Here is a 23,587-nt window from a genome sequence, read left to right on the forward strand (position 1 = left end):
TAGTTCCAACACCCCTGCCATGGGGGGGTTGGAACCAGACCCTAGTCCCACTAGACCTCCTCACATCTCCTCTGATCCTTTACTTAGATGTCAGCGTTGCATCAGGGCCTGGCAGTGGCTAATTATGTCTGTCTTGCTGCACCGAGTAGCTTGTGTTATAGACGGGTCTGTAAATTCCGGTACTTACATACTCACGCATGCTTAAGGTTAAACAGACAATTATTGTGTTGACTAATTAAAAGCCTGCAAGATCAGAGCGCAATTGCCCTGCTTCGGTTCACCGTCTGCAAAAAGGGGACAGTTTCTTTCACCTTCAGTGTGTTGGAACAGAGGCTCTTAAATACGGGAACCATCTCTGTATCTGACTTGGTGCACTGGCCAGTCAAGGCTTCTCGCAGACTGCTACTTTTTGATACTGTAACTGTATGTATTTGCACCCTGAGTGATTTACTCAGGAGATCATAGGAGGTCTGTGGCATAAAGAGGTTTCAACTAAGATGTGGATCCTGGCCCGGAGCAAGAGCAGCTATGTCATTCTCCTTGCACCTCTCGTGGCAGCTGAATGACTTCTCTCCAGTTTGGATGCTGCTGAATCTGTCTTCCGTTTCATTCATTGGGCTGGAAAAACACCCCAAAGCCCGCACTTTATAAAGAAAAAAAAAAAAAAGAAGAAATGGACGTCAGCGGGAATAAGCAGTTTCTACCCTGTAAAACGAGAGGTTATGAAGGCGTTGGCACTCGTGTAGGAAAAGGGTAAATTACTTGTTTCCTCCCCCTGCTCAAAGAGCGGTGCGGAGCCATCCGGACCCCGCTGCTGTCGACACGGATGATCTGTTCTCACTCCGGATAGCCGTGTCCCACAGGCGCTTGTGGAGCCCCAAGGCTGAAAACCGGGTGGGATTACACGTTTACAACATATTACTCCTGAACCTCGTTTCAAAGCCACATTTATTTTGAGGAGTATGTGATTTATTTGCCGCCTCTCCTAATGTCCTTTCTTTACGTTGCCGAATCTTTATTTTCGGCGCTCGGAAATCATTCGTACTCGGGGGAGCTGCTGCTGGCGATGATGATCTGTAAAGCCGCTTTATGGGACAGGCCTTATAACCTCATGCTGTCAAGTTTTTACGTGTCGTGAATAAATTGCGTGACGTGACCCCAGCTGGCCGGACGGTGCTGTGACCCGCAGAGCTACGATTTGACCCGTCCGATCCATTTCGTGTCTGCCGAAGAAAACCTGCAGCGTGTTCCCGAGAGGCTGCATGTCTCCTGCCTAAATACTCGGCATCCATCGCCCCAGCACGCTCCAGACAGGGAGAGCGGGCGCCAGTTCCTGAGCTACCCGGGCTGGTAGAGAAGGATCCATGGGGCGACCCGCCGCCGCCAGCGCTCGCCCGGCGGCCTCCTGGCGGCAAAGCCCGCGGTGGCCGCTCTGTCCCGCTGCCAAACGGCGCGAACGGCAGGTGCCGGGGCGGGCACGAAGGGGTGAAATCAGAGGACGGGCAGCCGTGCGGCTCCGGGCTCGAAAGCAGCCCACTAAAAGCGAGGCGGAGTTACAAGGCAGGTCCTGTGTCCCCTGCCGCTGTCCTTGAGGATGTCAAATTGAGGATGTCAAAGCCTAAAATTCGACTCCCAACTATAGCAGGGAACGCGGAGACTGCATGCTTCTATACTAGGGAAATTTTAAGTACGTATCTAAAGAATACAAGTGATAATTTTTATGTGTGTGTTTGTTAAAAACTGGAGCGGAGAAACTATTCTTTCCTGTAATTTAAGGGGGTTTAATATAAACATATTCAGCTAATTTCTGTCCGAAGGGATTTCTGTCAGACTTAAGTTGACAACATTATCTTTATTAACATTAAGTGGCCGCTTGATCGTTTCTCGAGTATGTATTCCGCCCCCCGGCCCCTTCCCAGCCTGCGGGCATTTATATTCGCTTCTCCCGGTTCCCAGTTCCATACTTCATGTGGAAGACGAAGGGCTAAATAACTCACGTCAGCGCCGTTCTTTGTTAAGAGCTAACATAAAATTATTTAGTCTCGACTTCAAGCGAAGCACGAACACAGAGGTACCGGGTAGAAATTGCAAGAAGCCTTAAATAATTCCTGTGTCGGTCGGTGGAGAGAGGACAGGGGATTTCCCGAGGGCAGGGAGCTGCCGGGGGTGCTCCCGCCGCCCCTCCCTTCCCAGGGGTCACCGCACCTCCAGAGAGGCTGGAACACGGGAAAACGCGGCTTATTGGAAGGGAAAAAAAAAAAAAAAGGCGTTATCCTTAACCGCCGGCAAACTTAATTAATGAGGCCTCGATTTAGTCAGGTTCCCGCCCTCCATCCCGCCTCCGATAACTGCACAGCCCTTTATTTAAATAAGAAGCTGTAATTTCAGGGATGTTTTCAGCTTGTAGAGTTACGCTGGGTAACAAAATGGTCCAACAAATACATCCCAGGTCATGCCAAGGTTGCAGATCGCTCGGCTGCTCGTTTACGGGCAAACTTGTTATGCATCCACCCTGCATGAAATATGGCACTGACAAAATACCTTCCGCGGTACGCAATGAAAAATAGGATCATTGGTACGATTGAAAATGCGATTAAATACCAGAAAGCTTAAAATGGAAATATTCTTACAGCTGATGAGCATATGCCATTTATCAGGACCACTCTTGCAATGATGGCAGTCGGAGAGTAATAAAAGTAATTCGCAAAATAACCCAAAAAGACCTTTTTAGGAAAAAAACCCCAGTATTTTCTTCACAGCCTTTCTAAATACTCTGATGAGCTTCCGAGGGTCGGCTTAATTTTGAACGCGACGTGGTTTAATGAAACCAATTTGCCAAAGAGGCAAAGCCCAGGGAGAAAGGCAGGAGAGGGCCCCACGGAGCAGCCACGGTGACAGCCGCGACAGCCGGGAGCGCGGATGCACCGCAGCATCTCCGCGTCGCCACCGCAGGACAGCCGGTTGTGGCTGGGCCGCGGGAGCTGCACCGGGCCCGGCAACCTGCTCAGGTGCCGGGTCGGGCCGGGCCGGGCGGAGCCCCGGGGCCGCCCCGCGCCCCAGCGGGAGCCGCCGCCGCTGCCGTCCGGCGCCGCGCCCGCCCCCGCGGCCCTATTGGCCGCGCCGCAGCTCAAATAGGGCCGGGCGGCGGCGGCGGGCGGCAGCAGCGAGCGCGGTCCGAGCGTCGAGCCCGTCCCGCCGGAGGGTCCCGAGATGAGCAGCCCCGATGCGGGCTATGCCAGCAGCGACGACCAGGCGCAGGGGCGGTGCTCGCTGCCCATCATGATGCCGGCCGTGGGTCCCTGCCCCTGGGCAGAGTCGCTGAGCCCGCTGGGCGAGGCGAAGGCGAAGGGCGAGGCGGCGCCGTCGGGGGCGGCGGGCGGCCGGAGCAAGAGCGAGGCGCGGATCCGGAGGCCCATGAACGCCTTCATGGTGTGGGCGAAGGACGAGCGCAAGCGGCTGGCGCAGCAGAACCCGGACCTGCACAACGCCGAGCTCAGCAAGATGCTGGGTGAGCGCGGGCGGGGGGGTCCCGGCGGGCGGGGGGGGTCCCGGCGGGCGGAGTGTCCCCGTGTCTCGGCCGGCGAGTCCGGGCTGCGGGCGGGGGTCGGGGGCACCCGGGGGTGGGCGGGACGGGGATGCCGTCGGGCGGGTGCAGGGGCGAGGAGCCGGCGGCCGGCCGGGTGTCGGGATCCGGTGTGCGGGAGGAGGCAGCGGCGCCGTCGGGGCCGGGCGCTGTCGATGGGCGTGCGGTGTGACGGTGCCGTTGTGCGCAGGTAAATCGTGGAAGGCGCTGTCGCTGTCGGAGAAGCGTCCGTTCGTGGAGGAGGCGGAGCGGCTGCGGGTGCAGCACATGCAGGACCACCCCAACTACAAGTACCGGCCGCGGCGGCGGAAGCAGGTGAAGCGCCTGAAGCGGGTGGAGAGCGGCTTCCTGCAGCACGGCCTGGCGGAGGCGGCGGGGCCCGGGCTGGGCAGCGAGGCCGGCGGCGGCGGCGGCGGCAGGATGTGCGTGGAGGGCCTGGGCCTGCCCTACGCGGAGCAGGGCTACGCGGCGGCGGGCGCGGGCCACTACCGGGACTGTCCGCCGCTGGGCGCCGGGTTCGACGGCTACAGCCTGCCGACGCCGGACCCGTCGCCGCTGGACGCGGCGGAGAGCGAGGCGCCGTTCTTCGCGGCGGGGCTGCAGGAGGAGTGCTCGCTGGTGCCCTACGGCTACGCCCCGCACCCGGCGGCCGAGTACCCGCCGGCGGCGGCGGCGGCGGCGTCCGAGAGCCCGGCGGGCGCGGCGCTGCGGCGGCACCTGCCGCCCGGCGAGGCGCTGGTCCCGGGCGGGTCGCTGCAGGGTCTGCTGGGCTGCCCGGCGCCGCTGCACGCCTACTACGGTCAGGCGTGCCAGCCGCCGGGCCCGGGGCGCGGGCCGCCGCCGCTGCCGCCGGGGGCGGTGGGGCAGCCGTCGCCGCCGCCCGAGGCGGCGCCGTGCCGGGAGCAGCTGGAGCACTTGCCGCAGGAGGAGCTGCTGGGCGAGGTGGACCGCACCGAGTTCGAGCAGTACCTGCGCTTCGCCTGCAAGCCCGAGCTGGGGCTGCCCTTCGCGGGCCACGAGGCGTCCGGGCTGGCGGCGCCCGAGGGCGCGGGGCCCATCTCCTCGGCCGTGTCGGACGCCAGCACGGCCGTCTACTACTGCGGCTACCCCGACGTGTGAGGGACTGGCTCGGGGCACGCCACGGACTGGCGGGGGGGCGCCCGGCCCCGCTCCTATTTATGTAATTTATTTGAATCTTGAGAACTGACAGGGTATCCGGGACCTGCTCGAGGTTTAAAAAGCGACGCGCCTCTCGCTGTCCAGGTGGTGCGGGTCTTACCATCGCTGTCCGACAGTGACGTGTAAAACTGTTCCTGCTGTGGAATCATCATACTAGTTACACACGTGGGATACAATTTCTGAGATCTTGTTAGAGATCCATATGCTTTTGTAATGTTGTACAGAGTGCTGGTTTTTATATGTTGGATTTGTACAGGATAATTTTGCACTTTTACAAATAAAGGGAAAATAATAAAAATGGTCACTGATATCTCGTCAAAGAGATATTATCGTCCTTTGTAATCGATTATTACTGCTTTTAAAACTACTTTAACTAATGTCCATTGCACTAAGCATTAGGTCGTGTCGCCCTTCCTATAGATACAGTCTTCTTCCGTCTCTCTTGCTCAAATTATAAACAAGACTTTAAGCATTCAAAAACCGTCTACTCCACGCTTTTATTTAATTATTTGAAAACAAACAAGTCTATTGGAGGTTTCTTAGACGGTTAATTACTATGGCTGAATAAAAAAAATGATGCGACGTATTTTATGTTTGAGGTGTAAAACGACTATAAGAAAGCTCTTACTGAAGTAGGTTGGGGTTTGGGTCTGTTTTTAACGTAATCGTGGGCACACTGGATGTCATTACGAATAGCACCTTGCTGAAATGTCCGGATCAGCGCTGGTTAAAGCACCTCCACGTAGAGAATGTCTTTCGTGTCCCAGTAGCTGCCCTTGCTGCGCCGGGGAAGGCGGTGGCCGCGGGGGGTACCAGATCTGCGCTGCGGAGAACGGGAGCAGTAAATCAGGGTTCAAAGTAGGTGAAAAATTTCGACACGAGCCTCTGAAGGGGGAATGGGGGGGGGGGGGGGCGGAGCGGCCAGGAGCAGCCCGCTCGAGCACCCAACCACGGCGGCACCTTCAACCATACGTCAAAGAATCTTCCCTTTTCTTTCCTAAAGAGACTCCTTGTGCCACGTAATCGCGGCTATAGACAGAAATATCTTTGTGATTGACAAATATGCGCCCTGCAGTTAAGCTTCCGTGGAAAAAAAGGCGTTTTCGTTTAGATGGTAGGACTGAGTCCAGCTGTGGGGTGGGACTGATAAATTCATTATGTTTATTACTTAAATCGCGGGGAGGGGGGAATAGTCATCTGGGTCGTTTGCTTCCTAAGATAAAGCTGTGGAACTGAGCCCTGAGGAGGAGGGAACCGGGGCCGAAGTGTCAGACGTGCCCACTGATTAACCTGTCTTCCACGAAGACGGGAAATTAAATTGGGTGCATTTTCAAATTACATTTAAAGAGGCTTATGTTTGTACCGGTGAAAGATAAAATAGTGTACACAGACCCAGATGTAAGCTGGGTCACTGAGCTTCGACCGTAGCCTCATTGGCAGAAATTGAATATGTAATTGCATACTATTAGTGAGTCTTGCATTAAAATGCGTTCAAACCCTTAGTATTCTCTAAAATAGTCTACCCTGCAGTTTCTTAATCTTCCCATTTTACTTTTCAAGCAGTCTTCAAATCTCTAAGGTATGTCTAAAATACTCACCCTGACACTCTCTCCACTCCTCTTCCACATGTACATGAGAAAAGCTATGTATTCCTGAATGAGGTGGTACCTCAGGACAAGGACATTAGATGTCTTCTTGATACTTTAATTTGGAAAAAAAGTTATAACGTGTTCCTTAGCATAGACATGTAAACCCAGTAAAGAAATATGCATGTGAAATTATGGTTTTGTATTGGTTGAGTTTTCCTTTTATTATACAGCTTCAACCTACAGGATTAAATTGAATTAATTTGCCCTTCTCGCACAGGTTCACAGCTTTCTGGAGGAAAACCCTTTTCATTGTTTTTGGAAATAAATCATTATTATACTTTTGATAAGTTTGGCCACCATTTCTTGTGATTTTTCAATTAGGTGCAGGTTTTGGTCTCCTCATCTCTCCTTCACCCCAACTTGTCAAACAGTTGAAAGCTGAAGTGAACTTGAAACTGTAAGTGGATTCATGATGGAGGTTGAAAACCTACTTAATTTCTGTAATAATACTGGAAGTGATTTACAATAAATAAATGTATAGATTTTGGAATAAGGGTTGGCCAGCATAATGGTCTTGGGTGACAAATAGTGGGTGATGATGGTGTATAAGCAGGTCTTACAACAACTCTTTGCATAGAGCTTTTGCAGACTCAAATCTAAGGAGCATTATTTCCTGTGTGTATCCAGATATGTAGTTTCTTTCCCCTCCTCCCTTCCTGGGAGAAGATCTGAACCTTCTTTAACATGTCTAAAATGTGGCAGGTTTATGCACTGCCAATATAGTTGGAGGAAAATTTTCTGAAGCTCCATCCAAGCCCTATTTTCCATAAAGCATGTCTTGACTTTCCAATTATAAATGATCTACAACTAAATCTGTCCTGTAGGCCTTTTGAAAACGGTAAACCTTTCTCATGTTCCATGAATGCCCATGACAATTGGGTATTAAAAGAAGGACTGATTAATAATCTTTGGCAAGTATTTTCCATGGCACGGTTCTGGCAGTCAGGCGGTCGCTACCTGCCTCAGGAGGCTGCATGTGCCACAGCCCAAGGTGATCCATGGCCGTGTCACTTTGCCACTCTCTTCACGCAGAGCTGGGGTCTGCCACTGCTACCCTCTTCCCAGCACTGAAGCCAGGGCAATTCAGTCCCTGGAAACTGCGAATGCTCTTCCCTTAGGTTTGCTCCTCGTTTCACCAAGAAGACAGGGTGACATCTTTACATGCCTCTGATCTTGCCAGAACAGCTGCTCCCCAGTTAAAAAACGGCTTTAGCAGGGCAGCGCCTTCAGGCCCCTTCCCACAGGGGCGTTGAGTGCTCTCTGCAGCTCACTTAGGCCACTTGGGCCCAAAAGGTATTCAGCTCTTCTTTTTTTGTCCCTCTCTTAGCAATTCATTGTGTTTCAACAGGTCCCTAGTCGGATCTTGATTTTTCCTAACACAGCCAAGCTCCTTATGCGGGTGTCACACTGCAATCAGAAGACATGTGGTCTGGTTTTCGGTTGGTTTGTTTTAATTTTTTTTTTTCCGGACAGTGTGTGTGCTATCTGTTCCTTACCAATTACGCAAATCGGTAGAAAAGTAAGTAGGCCTAGTCTGAGAGAAAGAGATTTCAGACAAAGGTGCTAAATGAAAACCAGCTTGAGGTTCATCTACACAGGGCAGGTGGTGGGGAAAATTCAGGAGGCAAGAATAAAACTACACTTGCTAGTGGAAGGTAACTGGGACCGGAAATGTCAGGAGCAGTGGTCTTGTGCTCTGAAAAAACAAACTTAACTTAGCAGGTTTCTGTCCGTTTCCGGTAGCTGTACACTTTTCAAATCAGAGAGTAATCCATAGAAGACATTCGCAGCAATACTGCTGCAGGGTTTCTCCTCATAGACAAGTTTTATCTATTTATGTGGCGACCCTACTCTTGTTTTGAAATAAATGCCTTCCCTGTCTCCCCAACTCGTTACGTTGCCTGTGAAAGACATACAAAAATCCTGCCTTTAGCATGCCCACGCGGGGAGGGCGTGCTGAAAACCACAGCCAGCCACACAGGAGCGGGTAACGGCACCGGTGCAAACAGCACCGGGACACCTAGCGTGGGCGACAGCGACAGGTCGTTTGCAACCTGTGACAAGCCTAAATGAAACCAGCACGGTGCCGAAGCGGCCGGGGGGGGGCGGGGGGAGCGGAAGGGGACGGAGGAGGCTTGTGTAGGGTCCCCGGCGTTACAACAACCGTCGAGTTACCGTCCTCCCCCTCCCGGGACCCCCCGCCCGTGTCCCGCCGCGGCTCCGCCTGCAGCTCGGCGTGGCCCGCTCTTCGCAGCCCGTGGTGAGAGCCGGCTGCGGGGCCGGGGCCGCACCGCTGCGAGCCCCCCGCGGTCCTCCGGGCTCTGCTTGCCCTTGAGACCCGCTGCCAAATTCGGTGGCAGTTGCCTAACGATTCAAATACGACAGACAAGCAGTACAAATATAGAATCACAGGATGGTTTATGTTGGAAGGGTCCTTAAAGATCACCTAGTTCCAACACCCCTGCCATGGGGGGGTTGGAACCAGACCCTAGTCCCACTAGACCTCCTCACATCTCCTCTGATCCTTTACTTAGATGTCAGCGTTGCATCAGGGCCTGGCAGTGGCTAATTATGTCTGTCTTGCTGCACCGAGTAGCTTGTGTTATAGACGGGTCTGTAAATTCCGGTACTTACATACTCACGCATGCTTAAGGTTAAACAGACAATTATTGTGTTGACTAATTAAAAGCCTGCAAGATCAGAGCGCAATTGCCCTGCTTCGGTTCACCGTCTACAAAAAGGGGACAGTTTCTTTCACCTTCAGTGTGTTGGAACAGAGGCTCTTAAATACGGGAACCATCTCTGCATCTGACTTGGTGCACTGGCCAGTCAAGGCTTCTCGCAGACTGCTACTTTTTGATACTGTAACTGTATGTATTTGCACCCTGAGTGATTTACTCAGGAGATCATAGGAGGTCTGTGGCATAAAGAGGTTTCAACTAAGATGTGGATCCTGGCCCGGAGCAAGAGCAGCTATGTCATTCTCCTTGCACCTCTTGTGGCAGCTGAATGACCTCTCTCCAGTTTGGATGCTGCTGAATCTGTCTTCCGTTTCATTCATTGGGCTGGAAAAACACCCCAAAGCCCGCACTTTATAAAGAAAAAAAAAAAAAGAAGAAATGGACGTCAGCGGGAATAAGCAGTTTCTACCCTGTAAAACGAGAGGTTATGAAGGCGTTGGCACTCGTGTAGGAAAAGGGTAAATTACTTGTTTCCTCCCCCTGCTCAAAGAGCGGTGTGGAGCCATCCGGACCCCGCTGCTGTCGACACGGATGATCTGTTCTCACTCCGGATAGCCGTGTCCCACAGGCGCTTGTGGAGCCCCAAGGCTGAAAACCGGGTGGGATTACACGTTTACAACATATTACTCCTGAACCTCGTTTCAAAGCCACATTTATTTTGAGGAGTATGTGATTTATTTGCCGCCTCTCCTAATGTCCTTTCTTTACGTTGCCGAATCTTTATTTTCGGCGCTCGGAAATCATTCGTACTCGGGGGAGCTGCTGCTGGCGATGATGATCTGTAAAGCCGCTTTATGGGACAGGCCTTATAACCTCATGCTGTCAAGTTTTTACGTGTCATGAATAAATTGCGTGACGTGACCCCAGCTGGCCGGACGGTGCTGTGACCCGCAGAGCTACGATTTGACCCGTCCGATCCATTCCGTGTCTGCCGAAGAAAACCTGCAGCGTGTTCCCGAGAGGCTGCGTGTCTCCTGCCTAAATACTCGGCATCCATCGCCCCAGCACGCTCCAGACAGGGAGAGCGGGCGCCAGTTCCTGAGCTACCCGGGCTGGTAGAGAAGGATCCATGGGGCGACCCGCCGCCGCCAGCGCTCGCCCGGCGGCCTCCTGGCGGCAAAGCTCGCGGTGGCCGCTCTGTCCCGCTGCCAAACGGCGCGAACGGCAGGTGCCGGGGCGGGCACGAAGGGGTGAAATCAGAGGACGGGCAGCCGTGCGGCTCCGGGCTCGAAAGCAGCCCACTAAAAGCGAGGCGGAGTTACAAGGCAGGTCCTGTGTCCCCTGCCGCTGTCCTTGAGGATGTCAAATTGAGGATGTCAAAGCCTAAAATTCGACTCCCAACTATAGCAGGGAACGCGGAGACTGCATGCTTCTATACTAGGGAAATTTTAAGTACGTATCTAAAGAATACAAGTGATAATTTTTATGTGTGTGTTTGTTAAAAACTGGAGCGGAGAAACTATTCTTTCCTGTAATTTAAGGGGGTTTAATATAAACATATTCAGCTAATTTCTGTCCGAAGGGATTTCTGTCAGACTTAAGTTGACAACATTATCTTTATTAACATTAAGTGGCCGCTTGATCGTTTCTCGAGTATGTATTCCGCCCCCCGGCCCCTTCCCAGCCTGCGGGCATTTATATTCGCTTCTCCCGGTTCCCAGTTCCATACTTCATGTGGAAGACGAAGGGCTAAATAACTCACGTCAGCGCCGTTCTTTGTTAAGAGCTAACATAAAATTATTTAGTCTCGACTTCAAGCGAAGCACGAACACAGAGGTACCGGGTAGAAATTGCAAGAAGCCTTAAATAATTCCTGTGTCGGTCGGTGGAGAGAGGACAGGGGATTTCCCGAGGGCAGGGAGCTGCCGGGGGTGCTCCCGCCGCCCCTCCCTTCCCAGGGGTCACCGCACCTCCAGAGAGGCTGGAACACGGGAAAACGCGGCTTATTGGAAGGGAAAAAAAAAAAAAAAAGGCGTTATCCTTAACGGCCGGCAAACTTAATTAATGAGGCCTCGATTTAGTCAGGTTCCCGCCCTCCATCCCGCCTCCGATAACTGCACAGCCCTTTATTTAAATAAGAAGCTGTAATTTCAGGGATGTTTTCAGCTTGTAGAGTTACGCTGGGTAACAAAATGGTCCAACAAATACATCCCAGGTCATGCCAAGGTTGCAGATCGCTCGGCTGCTCGTTTACGGGCAAACTTGTTATGCATCCACCCTGCATGAAGTATGGCACTGACAAAATACCTTCCGCGGTACGCAATGAAAAATAGGATCATTGGTACGATTGAAAATACGATTAAATACCAGAAAGCTTAAAATGGAAAGATTCTTACAGCTGATGAGCATATGCCATTTATCAGGACCACTCTTGCAATGATGGCAGTCGGAGAGTAATAAAAGTAATTCGCAAAATAACCCAAAAAGACCTTTTTAGGAAAAAAACCCCAGTATTTTCTTCACAGCCTTTCTAAATACTCTGATGAGCTTCCGAGGGTCGGCTTAATTTTGAACGCGACGTGGTTTAATGAAACCAATTTGCCAAAGAGGCAAAGCCCAGGGAGAAAGGCAGGAGAGGGCCCCACGGAGCAGCCACGGTGACAGCCGCGACAGCCGGGAGCGCGGATGCACCGCAGCATCTCCGCGTCGCCACCGCAGGACAGCCGGTTGTGGCTGGGCCGCGGGAGCTGCACCGGGCCCGGCAACCTTCTCAGGTGCCGGGTCGGGCCGGGCCGGGCCGGGCCGGGCGGAGCCCCGGGGCCGCCCCGCGCCCCAGCGGGAGCCGCCGCCGCTGCCGTCCGGCGCCGCGCCCGCCCCCGCGGCCCTATTGGCCGCGCCGCAGCTCAAATAGGGCCGGGCGGCGGCAGCAGCGAGCGCGGTTCGAGCGTCGAGCCCGTCCCGCCGGAGCGTCCCGAGATGAGCAGCCCCGATGCGGGCTATGCCAGCAGCGACGACCAGGCGCAGGGGCGGTGCTCGCTGCCCATCATGATGCCGGCCGTGGGTCCCTGCCCCTGGGCAGAGTCGCTGAGCCCGCTGGGCGAGGCGAAGGCGAAGGGCGAGGCGGCGCCGTCGGGGGCGGCGGGCGGCCGGAGCAAGAGCGAGGCGCGGATCCGGAGGCCCATGAACGCCTTCATGGTGTGGGCGAAGGACGAGCGCAAGCGGCTGGCGCAGCAGAACCCGGACCTGCACAACGCCGAGCTCAGCAAGATGCTGGGTGAGCGCGGGCGGGGGGGGTCCCGGCGGGCGGGGGGTCCAGGCGGGCGGAGTGTCCCCGTGTCTCGGCCGGCGGGTCCGGGCTGCGGGCGGGGGTCGGGGGCACCCGGGGGTGGGCGGGACGGGGATGCCGTCGGGCGGGTGCAGGGGCGAGGAGCCGGCGGCCGGCCGGGTGTCGGGATCCGGTGTGCGGGAGGAGGCAGCGGCGCCGTCGGGGCCGGGCGCTGTCGATGGGCGTGCGGTGTGACGGTGCCGTTGTGCGCAGGTAAATCGTGGAAGGCGCTGTCGCTGTCGGAGAAGCGTCCGTTCGTGGAGGAGGCGGAGCGGCTGCGGGTGCAGCACATGCAGGACCACCCCAACTACAAGTACCGGCCGCGGCGGCGGAAGCAGGTGAAGCGCCTGAAGCGGGTGGAGAGCGGCTTCCTGCAGCACGGCCTGGCGGAGGCGGCGGGGCCCGGGCTGGGCAGCGAGGCCGGCGGCGGCGGCAGGATGTGCGTGGAGGGCCTGGGCCTGCCCTACGCGGAGCAGGGCTACGCGGCGGCGGGCGCGGGCCACTACCGGGACTGTCCGCCGCTGGGCGCCGGGTTCGACGGCTACAGCCTGCCGACGCCGGACCCGTCGCCGCTGGACGCGGCGGAGAGCGAGGCGCCGTTCTTCGCGGCGGGGCTGCAGGAGGAGTGCTCGCTGGTGCCCTACGGCTACGCCCCGCACCCGGCGGCCGAGTACCCGCCGGCGGCGGCGGCGGCGGCGTCCGAGAGCCCGGCGGGCGCGGCGCTGCGGCGGCACCTGCCGCCCGGCGAGGCGCTGGTCCCGGGCGGGTCGCTGCAGGGTCTGCTGGGCTGCCCGGCGCCGCTGCACGCCTACTACGGTCAGGCGTGCCAGCCGCCGGGCCCGGGGCGCGGGCCGCCGCCGCTGCCGCCGGGGGCGGTGGGGCAGCCGTCGCCGCCGCCCGAGGCGGCGCCGTGCCGGGAGCAGCTGGAGCACTTGCCGCAGGAGGAGCTGCTGGGCGAGGTGGACCGCACCGAGTTCGAGCAGTACCTGCGCTTCGCCTGCAAGCCCGAGCTGGGGCTGCCCTTCGCGGGCCACGAGGCGTCCGGGCTGGCGGCGCCCGAGGGCGCGGGGCCCATCTCCTCGGCCGTGTCGGACGCCAGCACGGCCGTCTACTACTGCGGCTACCCCGACGTGTGAGGGACTGGCTCGGGGCACGCCACGGACTGGCGGGGGGGCGCCCGGCCCCGCTCCTATTTATGTAATTTATTTGAATCTTCTCGTGTGAGAGTTTTACAAACCCCGTCTGGGCGGAAATATTCTACTATCGTGCAGATTAAAAGCATGGTTCAAACTGTTTTTCGAGTGTTGTGCCAGCGTGTTAACATCTCTTTTTATGTCCATGCCCAAAATTACCATTATTTTTGCAACATCAGCACTGTTACTTGTTTGCCCAGAAGACTTTTTTAACTGTTTTAACTATACTTTATTTATCCTCTTTTTTTGTACTTCAGGCAAATAAATTTATGTACATCTGTTTCTGTCATCCTTCTTGGCCATATGGCCCTTTAGGGCGACTAATCTGAAGTTAAATCAGTCATGCCCTAAGGTGCAGTCAGTAAAGGGGAATGCAGATACTGTGTGACACTCTCTTTCACCATGACAATGGCTCCAAAATGGTCTTCAGGACCAAAGAAGTTTGTTCCCACATGTGGCTGTGTTCTTGTTACATAGCTGAATGGCTGTACCTGTGCTGCTGTTGTCTCTTGGAGTACAGAATGTGTGGTTGTACTTAACTGGGTTTTTTTTGCAGGTTTACTTCTGGTTTGTAAGTGCCAACAGGAATTTGCAATTGTCATTAATGCACTGGGAAAAACCTTCTCCCAGAAACTATAGCTTCAATAACGAAAGAACCTAGGTAGGTTTAAGACACTACTTTTAAAGTGTGCCTGGAAGCCCATTGGTTTTGGGTACTTGTGAAGATGATTTTGCTTTACATACTGATTTCTGTTTGAATCAAATGATTCACGAATAGCATCAGTACAAATTCTTTTCCTTTCTGCCACCTACCTTCACGTAGGTTAACACCATTTTGTGGCATGAAGTTCAGGTTTATGTTAGTAAGGAGATAAAACAATGCAGCTGAAATGCTCATCTCAGTTGTTCTCAACTGCCAGTATCAATTAGCTATTAAAATGGGAGGTTTTTTTATCATGTTCAGCTGTACTGCTCTGACATTTCTGCCAATGTAAGAGTACAACTACATCTTATCCTCATCGTTAACACTGTCAGGTAAGCATAAAGCTAACAACTGTTCTGATGTCTCTCTCCTGTTTGGAAGATGCTGGTTGGGGTCAACCTGTAATAACTGTAGTAGAGATTTTAAAATATTTTAATTTGCAAATGACAGTTCAGAAGTGATATAAATTTTGTTTGTATTGCTTTTTTTTATATTGATTCATTGCAGGTGTTCTGAGACCTATTTTTCTCTATAATATGGTAGTATTATAGCCACAGTACCTAGATAAAAGATGTTATAAAACTTAAAAAAAATTGTCCAGTGAAAGAAAAGTAAGGAAGGAAAGTAAACTTAATTTAGGAAATCTCAAAGTAAGGTTAAACAAAGAACTTTCAGAATTAAGGCTACCAGTGCAGCTCTAACTTTAAGTAATGCTATGATATAGGTACTAATTGTAAATGATATACACATTTTCTATGGAACTCCCAGTTAATCCATATCTTACACAGAAATGCTACATGAGGACTGAAGCCAAAACGCTCTGTAATTCTAGCACAGCACTTTTTCCTTCACAAGTTGAATTCCCCTTGCCTTCAGTTGCAGTTAGTAGAGCTCAATGCTTCTGCACATCGTCCCTAAGTTCATTACTTGGTGAAATGTGAGAGACTGGTGTGATACAATCAGTCTCAAAGGAAATATGTTATTACATAGAACTTTGACTGTAGTATTTATGGGATGCAGTGCTCTATCACTAAATTGCTTTAACCTTGAGGTGACCATTTTCCTGCCTCATTTGATCTCTCCTCTTGCTGATCCCTTCTTCATTTGCTGTCTGTCTTCTAATACTGATTTCTTCCTAGAATGTTGTCCATCATCTGCATGAAACGAAGCAGCAACTGAGGAGTGCCTCATCAAATAACAGTATTTATCTTCTGCTATATGAGCCTGTATTTTGAACTGCTACAAGGTGAAGACTGAGGAACAAATATTGTCAGTGGGTTTTTGAGGTAATAGTGCAGGACAACAAAATGATGCTGGTGCTATGGAATAATTGGTTCAATGCCCATTTCTGGCATGACAACTGTTAATTTGCTTCTGTCTTTTTTTTGTGCCTTTCCTTTTGCTACAGTCTTCTGCTGTACTCTTTGCCTAGTTTATGTTCCTTTTGTTGCTCACATTAGCATTTTTCCTTTTCCATAACAGCCTAAACACTCCTACCTGGTTTGTATATCCTCTTTCCATTGTCAAAATACCAAACTTTTTCCCTTTGTCTGAAATCTACCCATATTCGGACCCTTGCCTTAGTTGCTTGGCTTTTTTTAAACCCCTTTTTCTTTCCTATTCATAGTTTCCTCACTCTCTTTATCCTTACCCCTGCTCCTTGATATCTCCTGGTTCTGTTCCTGTCCCAACCATGTCCTCTTTCCTATGTTGTTGCAACCCCTCATCTTTCCTCTTCTTTTCTCTCTCCTCCCACTTTTGGTGCCTGCTGTTAGCCCATGAGGTAGCTCCATCTTTATGGGCTGTTTCTCCTGCCTTCCTGCTTCACATTTCATGGTCCAGTGCCCCTCTTCATGCTTTTTAGAGTTCATAGTTTCTATTTTAGAGTTTTGACTGTAGAACTTGGGCAGCTTTTCACAGAGGACAATGGTAGTCACACCTCTGAGGCAATGCCTATCCCAGGCTAAATATTAAAACTGTACTGCAAAAGGATCCTAAGATTGATCCAATATAGTTGAAAGAACGTATTTTCTCTAGTCTTATTTTGAGAAATATTTGACTGGTTTCAGCTGAAACTTCTGTACTCTGCTAGAGCCAGCTGCCTGGGATGAAAAATTTGTTGTCCAAATGTGTCGCTAAAGCTATAGAAAACTGACTTCATGTTCCTGAAATGGAAAGTCTGAGAACTTTAGTTGCAGGCATCTGTACCGCATTCAACACTATCTGAATAGAATACTCAGGCATTTGGGCCATTTACCAGAGGTGGGCACTGATTCAGGAACATAATTTAACATCTGTATTGGTTCAAGCGTAAGATGTTCAAGAAGGTCTGTGTAGGGATAATCTAATTTGACCTATATTCACAGGCTACACCGAGCACTTTCTCAGTTATGTGTATGTGGGTAACCGCTTCCCTTGTGCAGCTGCCTGGCTCTTTGTTGGGTGGTTGGGGTTTGCCTGTGCAGCCCCTACTCTGATGCTAATGTCAAAGTCTGGGTGGTGCAGACTGAAGTATGATTCCTCACCCTGATTCACTGTTGGTTTTCTGGAGCTGCGGCATGAGCAGTTTTTGGGCTGGTAAGTGTTACACATGTCCATCTCTGGTGGTTCTGGCTGTCCCAATGAACTTGGGTTATCAGAGCACATTTCTGGAACTCTTAGAGGGACCATGTTTTCTTCTGTCGTGAGTCAAGGGTTATCATACATCCAAGGCCACTAGGATGGTAAGCAGGGAATTGGGGGTGTGGATGCTCTTAAATATTTAAATTATATATATAAAATGATTTTATTACTTATTTTATTTTATTCCTTAGAACAGTTGTACAGAGGCCACATTGTTTTGATTATTTTCCATATTAATATAGGGACAGTGATATTGTTCCCTTTGCAGATATTCTTAAAGCTATTGATTTACTTATTGAAAATCTTAGTCTTTCTTAAATGAATATGGATTTTCAGGCAAGGGAAATGTATTAAGTGTTTTAGCAACCAATACATTTATGGCTGTATGTGTAATGATTAATACATTAATTTAAATTGATATACCTATTTTAAATTCTGCATTACAGATTGCAGTATAAAGTGGAGAAGCCTAGGATAGTTAGTGGAGCAAAACCAATTTAAGTATGGCAGCATAGTCTTAAATAATGGCTAATTTATACTTCTTGTCAGGAAAATTATGAATAAGCACTGTGACTTACCCCAATGATGTAAAAACATATTTAATTAAATGGGTACATGATTGTGTAGAGACAGGGGGTTTCTCACTGGGTGTCTTGCTGTCCATGGAAGACCCTGCAACTGAAAAACAATATTGTAGCGTACTCTCATTATTTCTTTTGGGTTTTTTGAGACTGAAGGTTGTTCTAAGGTGTCTGACCTAGATTTAATTAAAGCATTAATATAACTTTTATGTGCCTCTACAATTTGAAAGTGCCACAGCTTTTAGAATATTAATGACATAATTTTCAAACTTTTTAAGAAAAAGAAACTGAAACACCCAGAGGTTATGGCATATATCACCCAACACAGATAAAACTGAAACAATCATGGTCTCATGAGTCCTTTAGTAAAAAGAATCTCAAAATGAAGAAGAGCACCAGGAACAATGCATAACATTTTAATGCACATGTAGAAATGCTATTTGAGATATTAAATGCATTTTAAGTTTCTGTTTCCAGTTGTTTTCAGATTATTTCAGAACACTTGTTGTGGGAATGTATTTCACCTGTAGTGAAAGAGTAACAAGCGAAGTAAAAATATTTGAGCTGCTGAAGCTCTTTTGTTACAGATATCTCCTGTCATTATTAAATAATTCATTTATATATCATAGCTGTACTGTGATACAAAATAACTCCATGTACCTGACATTGAAAAATGCTGCAGTAAGGTTTTAGGAAAAAAAGTTCATCATTAGAATCTATTTTTACCATGTAGCTGTTTAAAGTAGGATTCTAACATCTTCTGAATTTTTAATACGCAGCAGTTCAGAGAAAATCAATTTCCATCCTTTTCCTTATCAAACAGAAAACTCATTTCATGAAGTATTCTGTGGAGTTATCAGGGGAATATAGTTATTGTTCACGTTGAGGGTGGCCACTCCATTTACCCATAGAGAATATATTTAGGTACCAGTGACTCTTGGGTTCTTTCCAAGGCATTGTGGAATTACTTTACGGTGTCTGATTTACTTTAAAGCTTCTTGTTATTGCCATTTAGAAACAAAATTTATCCTGCACACATCCTGTTTGAAACAAAAAATTGTCCCCTGCTGAACAAAGATAAAGAGTATTAGAATATGTTTTTGTGGCTAAAGGTTGTGTTCAAATTAACTGGAAAGGTAACCAGTATTTGTGAATTCATGGACTTGGATTGATTGATACAATACAAATTCTGCTTTCAAATGCACAGGTTAGTATTACTTACTGGAGAACAGTCTAAGGTATAGTCAGGTTATGTAGTCTTAATTTTGTTTCACGCTTTATTTTAATGAAAAGTGTCGCTTCTGTGAGTTACTGTGAACTAGACTACATATATTGCCTTGATTGCAAGCGTATTCTTTCACAGTGTCAATATATGATCGTTTTGCTCATTTAAAATCAACAGTAAAAACAGTGAGTATTTTCCATGAGCAAAAGGAAGCAGATTTGGCATCAGATGAATACAATATGTATGAATTTCTCATACATTTGAGTTGGCTATGATGTCTGAAAGTTGTAATATCACAAAAATACTCACTAATATTGATGTAAGAACCTGGATTCACAATGTCCTGGCCTTGTTTTAGAACGAATGGGCTTAATTCACCATTGATTTGGAATTACAGGTTAAACCTGTAGAGAGCTATTTAATGCACGGAAAACTTGCTAGAATTTGTCAGGATACAAGCACTATTGCTTCTATTCTCAGTTGAAATTTCCTCTGTTATTTCACTACAAATATTCTTGGAAAGTAGAATGAGAAACATGCATGCAAAGCTGAGGCAAAAAAAGAGATCTATTCTGCTGTTCCTGAATATGCCAGGGCAATGTCTCAGGGAATAACCTGCTGTTTTATACCTACCCATATATAGTCTGGAAATTCCCACAGGAGATGTGAAATATAACAAGGCTGTTATTTTGTTGCCATAAATTGAAGTGCCTGAAAAGGATCATCTAGTCCTTCAGCCTTTTCTTAGCATCCTGCAAGGAGTCTTAGAGAGACAGGTGCAATTCGTCTATGTGAGAAGAGTCTGATTTCCAATTACAGCACCTAAAGCATTCCTTACTTGCCAGGAAGCGTAGCATCACCTATATTCTGTGTCATTAGTGTGTGGGATAGCTACCTCAATCCAGATGGGTTTGTTGTACTGAGTGGGTTTGCATATTTCTGTAAGTAAGCCTATATAGTCATGTATAGTCTGTTCTGTAGTCATTTACAGTCTGTTCCGGTTGGAAAATACAGGGAAATAGGCTTTGTCTTTCAAAACTCACAAAAATTTTGTCCAGATGAATTTAATCTCAGGACAGACAACTTTCCAAACAGCCTGTCACTCAGTGAGACGCTTCCTTTAGAAACTTGAGAGCCTTGACAAGATGGAAAGTAAAAGATGTAAACAAAAGTTTGCATTGAGATCAAGCTCAGAGCACCACTGCTAAAAAGTGCAAAACAGTCAGTTTGAAAATCCTGTGTCAGCGTTTTACCTTGAATGAGAAACCTGAGGTTGTAGTTCCACATTTTCCATGGTGACAAAACCAGTAACACTGATCGAGGGAAAATTATTAGGTTTTGGGTTTAGTCCAGTTTTGCTCTGAGAGTGGTGTTCATGGAACTGTAACTGGAGCAGCTTGTCTGCTTTGAGTGCATATCAGCACAGGGAGTTTGTTGGTGGCTTGCGCAAGTGCCTGATGCTTCAAGTGGTATCTGAGTGGGAGCTTTCAGCATGTCAGTGTTGACTAAACAGTCAGAGAAGCAGCTAATGCTGTTGAGGGTTTGGGTCTATGCAGCACTTCCCTCTGTTTATAATCCCAGTATAGCAAAACTGCAGCACCTTATAACTTCTTCTAGGGCAACAATTGCTGTTACTAATTTGGCTTCAAAGTTTGCTCCTCTTAGAATCATAGAATGTGTTGGGTTGGAAGGGACCTTTAAAGGTCATCTAGTCCAAGTCCCCTGCAGTAAGCAGGGACACCTTTAACTAGATCAGGTTGCTCAGAGCTGGCCTTGAATATCTCCAGGGATGGGGCCTCCACCAGCTCTCTGGGCAACCTGTTCCAGTGTCTCACCACCCTCATTGTAAAGAACTTTTTCCTAACGCCTACTCTAAACCTACCTTGCTCTAGTTTGAAACCATTGCCCCTCATCCTATCACTACATGCCCTTGCAAACAGCCCCTCCCCAGCTTTCCTGTAGGCCCCCTTCAGGTACTGGAAGGCTGCCCTAAGGTCTCCCTGGAGCCTTCTCTTCTCCAGGTTGAACAACCCCAACTCTCTCAGCCTGTCTTCATAGGAGAGGTGCTCCAGCCCTCTGATCATTTTTGTGTCCCTCCTCTGGACCCGCTCCAGCAGGTCCATGTCCTCTTTGTGCTGAGGGCTCCAGAGCTGGACACAGTACTCCAGGTGGGGTCTCACCAGAGCAGAGTAGAGGGGGAGAATCACCTCTCTCAATCTGCTGGCCATGCTGCTTTTGATGCAGCCTAGGATGCAATTGGCCTTCTGGGCTGTGAGTGCACATTGTTGACTCCTGTCCAGCTTTTCATCCACCAGTACTCCCAAGTCCTTTTCCGCAGGGCTGCTCTCTATCTCTTAAAAATGTAGAGCAGAGTTCACAACTTATCTATTGTATCTTTTTCGTAACAAGAGAAAAACAAATATGCACAATGGAGCCTGAATAACTGTGTTTCCTCAATAAGCTTCATGCTGAGAATGTAGTCGTGTTGATGCGAATAGCCATGCTGCCTGCCTTCAGGGGAAGTCTCGCCAGGGAACATGACCACTAGATGGCTGAGAAAGGATCAATAACACTTGATAACAATTTGTAGTAGCACAATCTTCATTTCTGTACTTTATGAAAAAAAAATGCAATGTGTTATATGTAATCTATGTTTAGAAGCAGAGAGCAAATCACTTGCTTGTATTCATAGATAAACCTCTAGTTTTAGCAGAACTTGAAAAATCCAATGTGACAGACAACTGAAACTTTTTAGAGATAAATTGGACAAGAACATTCTCACATTCCTAACAACCCTAATGCTTCTGCCGGTCAGGATGAGCTATTTGGTATATATAAAGTAATTCAGAACTACTACTTATTGCTATTAAAATATACATCCTGTTAATAGTTCAGTCAATATGGGCTTACTGCTGTAGAGAAGCCGCCTAGGGCAGTAACACGACGCAGCATGTTCAGGCTTGTTCTGTTGCCTGACAACCTTGACATAATTGTGCTATTTCCTCTATTTGTGTAACAGTCCCTGGCTACAACACACATCCTTGGGCAAGAATTTTCATTTTGCTGTTCCCAAATGGCCTTCATATAATTTGCCATGCTTGTGTGACTTGGGTGTTGCAGAAATAACTACCCAAATCCTAAACTTTAGCAGGGCAGCTAGCTGCCCTTCATAATCCAGAATCAATTTGTTTATTATACTTCAGTTTGGATTTACGTAATACCATAGCTTCTCACTTTACACAACACTATAATACTACTGCTAAGAATTTATTTTACGTAGGAAAAGTATTGGCTGCTTTTAGTCTCCTTCAATTGGGATCTGCTGAAGGCAAGTGTGGCTGGCAGTGCATCTAAGATTAGAATTTTCCATGAAGTGAAATATTAGATATTCCTATGATTCCTTCTGCAGTATAACCTACACTGTTCCCTACCTCTGCAGCCTGGCAACTAAGCCATCTCCTCTTCCTCGGGGAAAGATTTGATTCCTTCCCTGCTCTGTTTCCTGCATTACTCACTTTTCTGTTCAATACCTTCAGAAAATGTGGCCAGTTGCTCTTGGTAGTAACAAGCAATCTGCGTTCAATTTTGGTTTTCAACTATCAGAACAAGATTATTGCTCATCTCTGTAACAGTAGTGCTGCCATTAATGACACTCCTTCTTGCGTTAGAGTCTGAAACATGATATTGATGATCTGGAACCACAATAAATACATTTTCATGAAGCTATTGGAGAACCTTTTTAACTTCCCAGATCTTTTTCTGTCAATGTGACCATTTTTGTATTTTATTGAAGTTAGAGATCTGAAAGAAAAGCCAACGGACTTCATTATAATCTTGTATCACAAGTAAAATTGTATTCCTGTTTCATAGAGAGAAGCTTAACAAACTGACTTTATAGATAAATACATATTGTGGTATGTACTAATCTTTTCAAATACTTTTTCAGATTTTTGGCATAATCACTTTCTATTCGTGGTTTAGAGAATCTTTACCTCTGATAAGGACAAAATAACTGAACATGTCAAAAAAGGAACAGAGTTTTTAAGCAGAGTTTTTAAGCATTTTGTAGCTAGGTGATAGTAAGATTGCCTTTAACTTTGTCTTTGAATTTACGTCAGCAATAAGGCCATAGCATATCACTGAGTTTTGGAAAAGTTTGTAATTGCTCTTGTGTGCTGTGTTCTCAACTGAAGCCTGAGAAATATTCTCTCAAGGTTTTGAATGTATTTTTCATCAATGAATTTTGTGACCCAAATACTTTCCAAATAATCCTGTGCTTGCCTAAACTTCAGAATCTGATGCCGTTTGAGATGTCCCAGGGGTGTTCAAGACAATAACACAAGACTGGCAGATATGACAAAGGACCTGTTGAAGACCTGTATCCTTGTGGAGCAGCACCTTAGTTGAGAGCAGGGTCTTGGTTGGAATATGCAATTGCTGATGCAGTATAAGTAGCGCCTTTTGGAGATGAATTTACCACAGACCTGACGTGTGCTTAAGTTGACACCTGGGAGTGAATCTTGGTGTCTGTGCTAGATAAAAACCCATTTCTGATGCTACCTCTTCATCTGTCTCAAGTGTTATGTGAAATTACTCCAGTTTGTAGATTGTCTGGAGATACTCCAAGCTTCTGTTTGTGCCAAGTGATGAATAACAATAACGGTGTTATGACATTCCATATAAACAAACCAGGTTAACTTGACTCTTCATACTTCTTAAATTAGAACTACAGTAATATCCAGGAATTACAGATATTTTCCAATATCTGTAACCTCTATGAGTTCTCATGATTTACTTTAAAGCAAGAGAAACTAACTCATTTCCAAAGTTTACCTCCATTATCCTT

The 23,587-nt window shown here is 48.6% G+C and overlaps 2 protein-coding genes across 2 annotated transcripts; both read left to right on the plus strand.

Moving 5' to 3' along the window:
- The first annotated feature begins 2,999 nt into the window (after positions 1-2,999).
- LOC141738420 (transcription factor SOX-17-like) lies at positions 3,000-5,262 on the plus strand. Its single transcript, XM_074573619.1, has 2 exons — positions 3,000-3,508; positions 3,774-5,262. The coding sequence occupies exons 1-2, from the start codon at positions 3,211-3,213 to the stop codon at positions 4,700-4,702; spliced, it is 1,227 nt and encodes a 408-aa protein (XP_074429720.1). The 5' UTR covers positions 3,000-3,210; the 3' UTR covers positions 4,703-5,262.
- Positions 5,263-12,041: 6,779 nt separating this feature from the next.
- On the plus strand, positions 12,042-13,902 carry LOC141738421 (transcription factor SOX-17-like). The gene is made up of 2 exons (XM_074573620.1): positions 12,042-12,366; positions 12,631-13,902. The coding sequence occupies exons 1-2, from the start codon at positions 12,069-12,071 to the stop codon at positions 13,551-13,553; spliced, it is 1,221 nt and encodes a 406-aa protein (XP_074429721.1). The 5' UTR covers positions 12,042-12,068; the 3' UTR covers positions 13,554-13,902.
- The last annotated feature ends 9,685 nt before the right edge of the window (positions 13,903-23,587 follow it).

Source organism: Larus michahellis, chromosome 2, assembly GCF_964199755.1.
Source record: "Larus michahellis chromosome 2, bLarMic1.1, whole genome shotgun sequence".
Lineage (NCBI taxonomy): Eukaryota > Metazoa > Chordata > Aves > Charadriiformes > Laridae > Larus > Larus michahellis.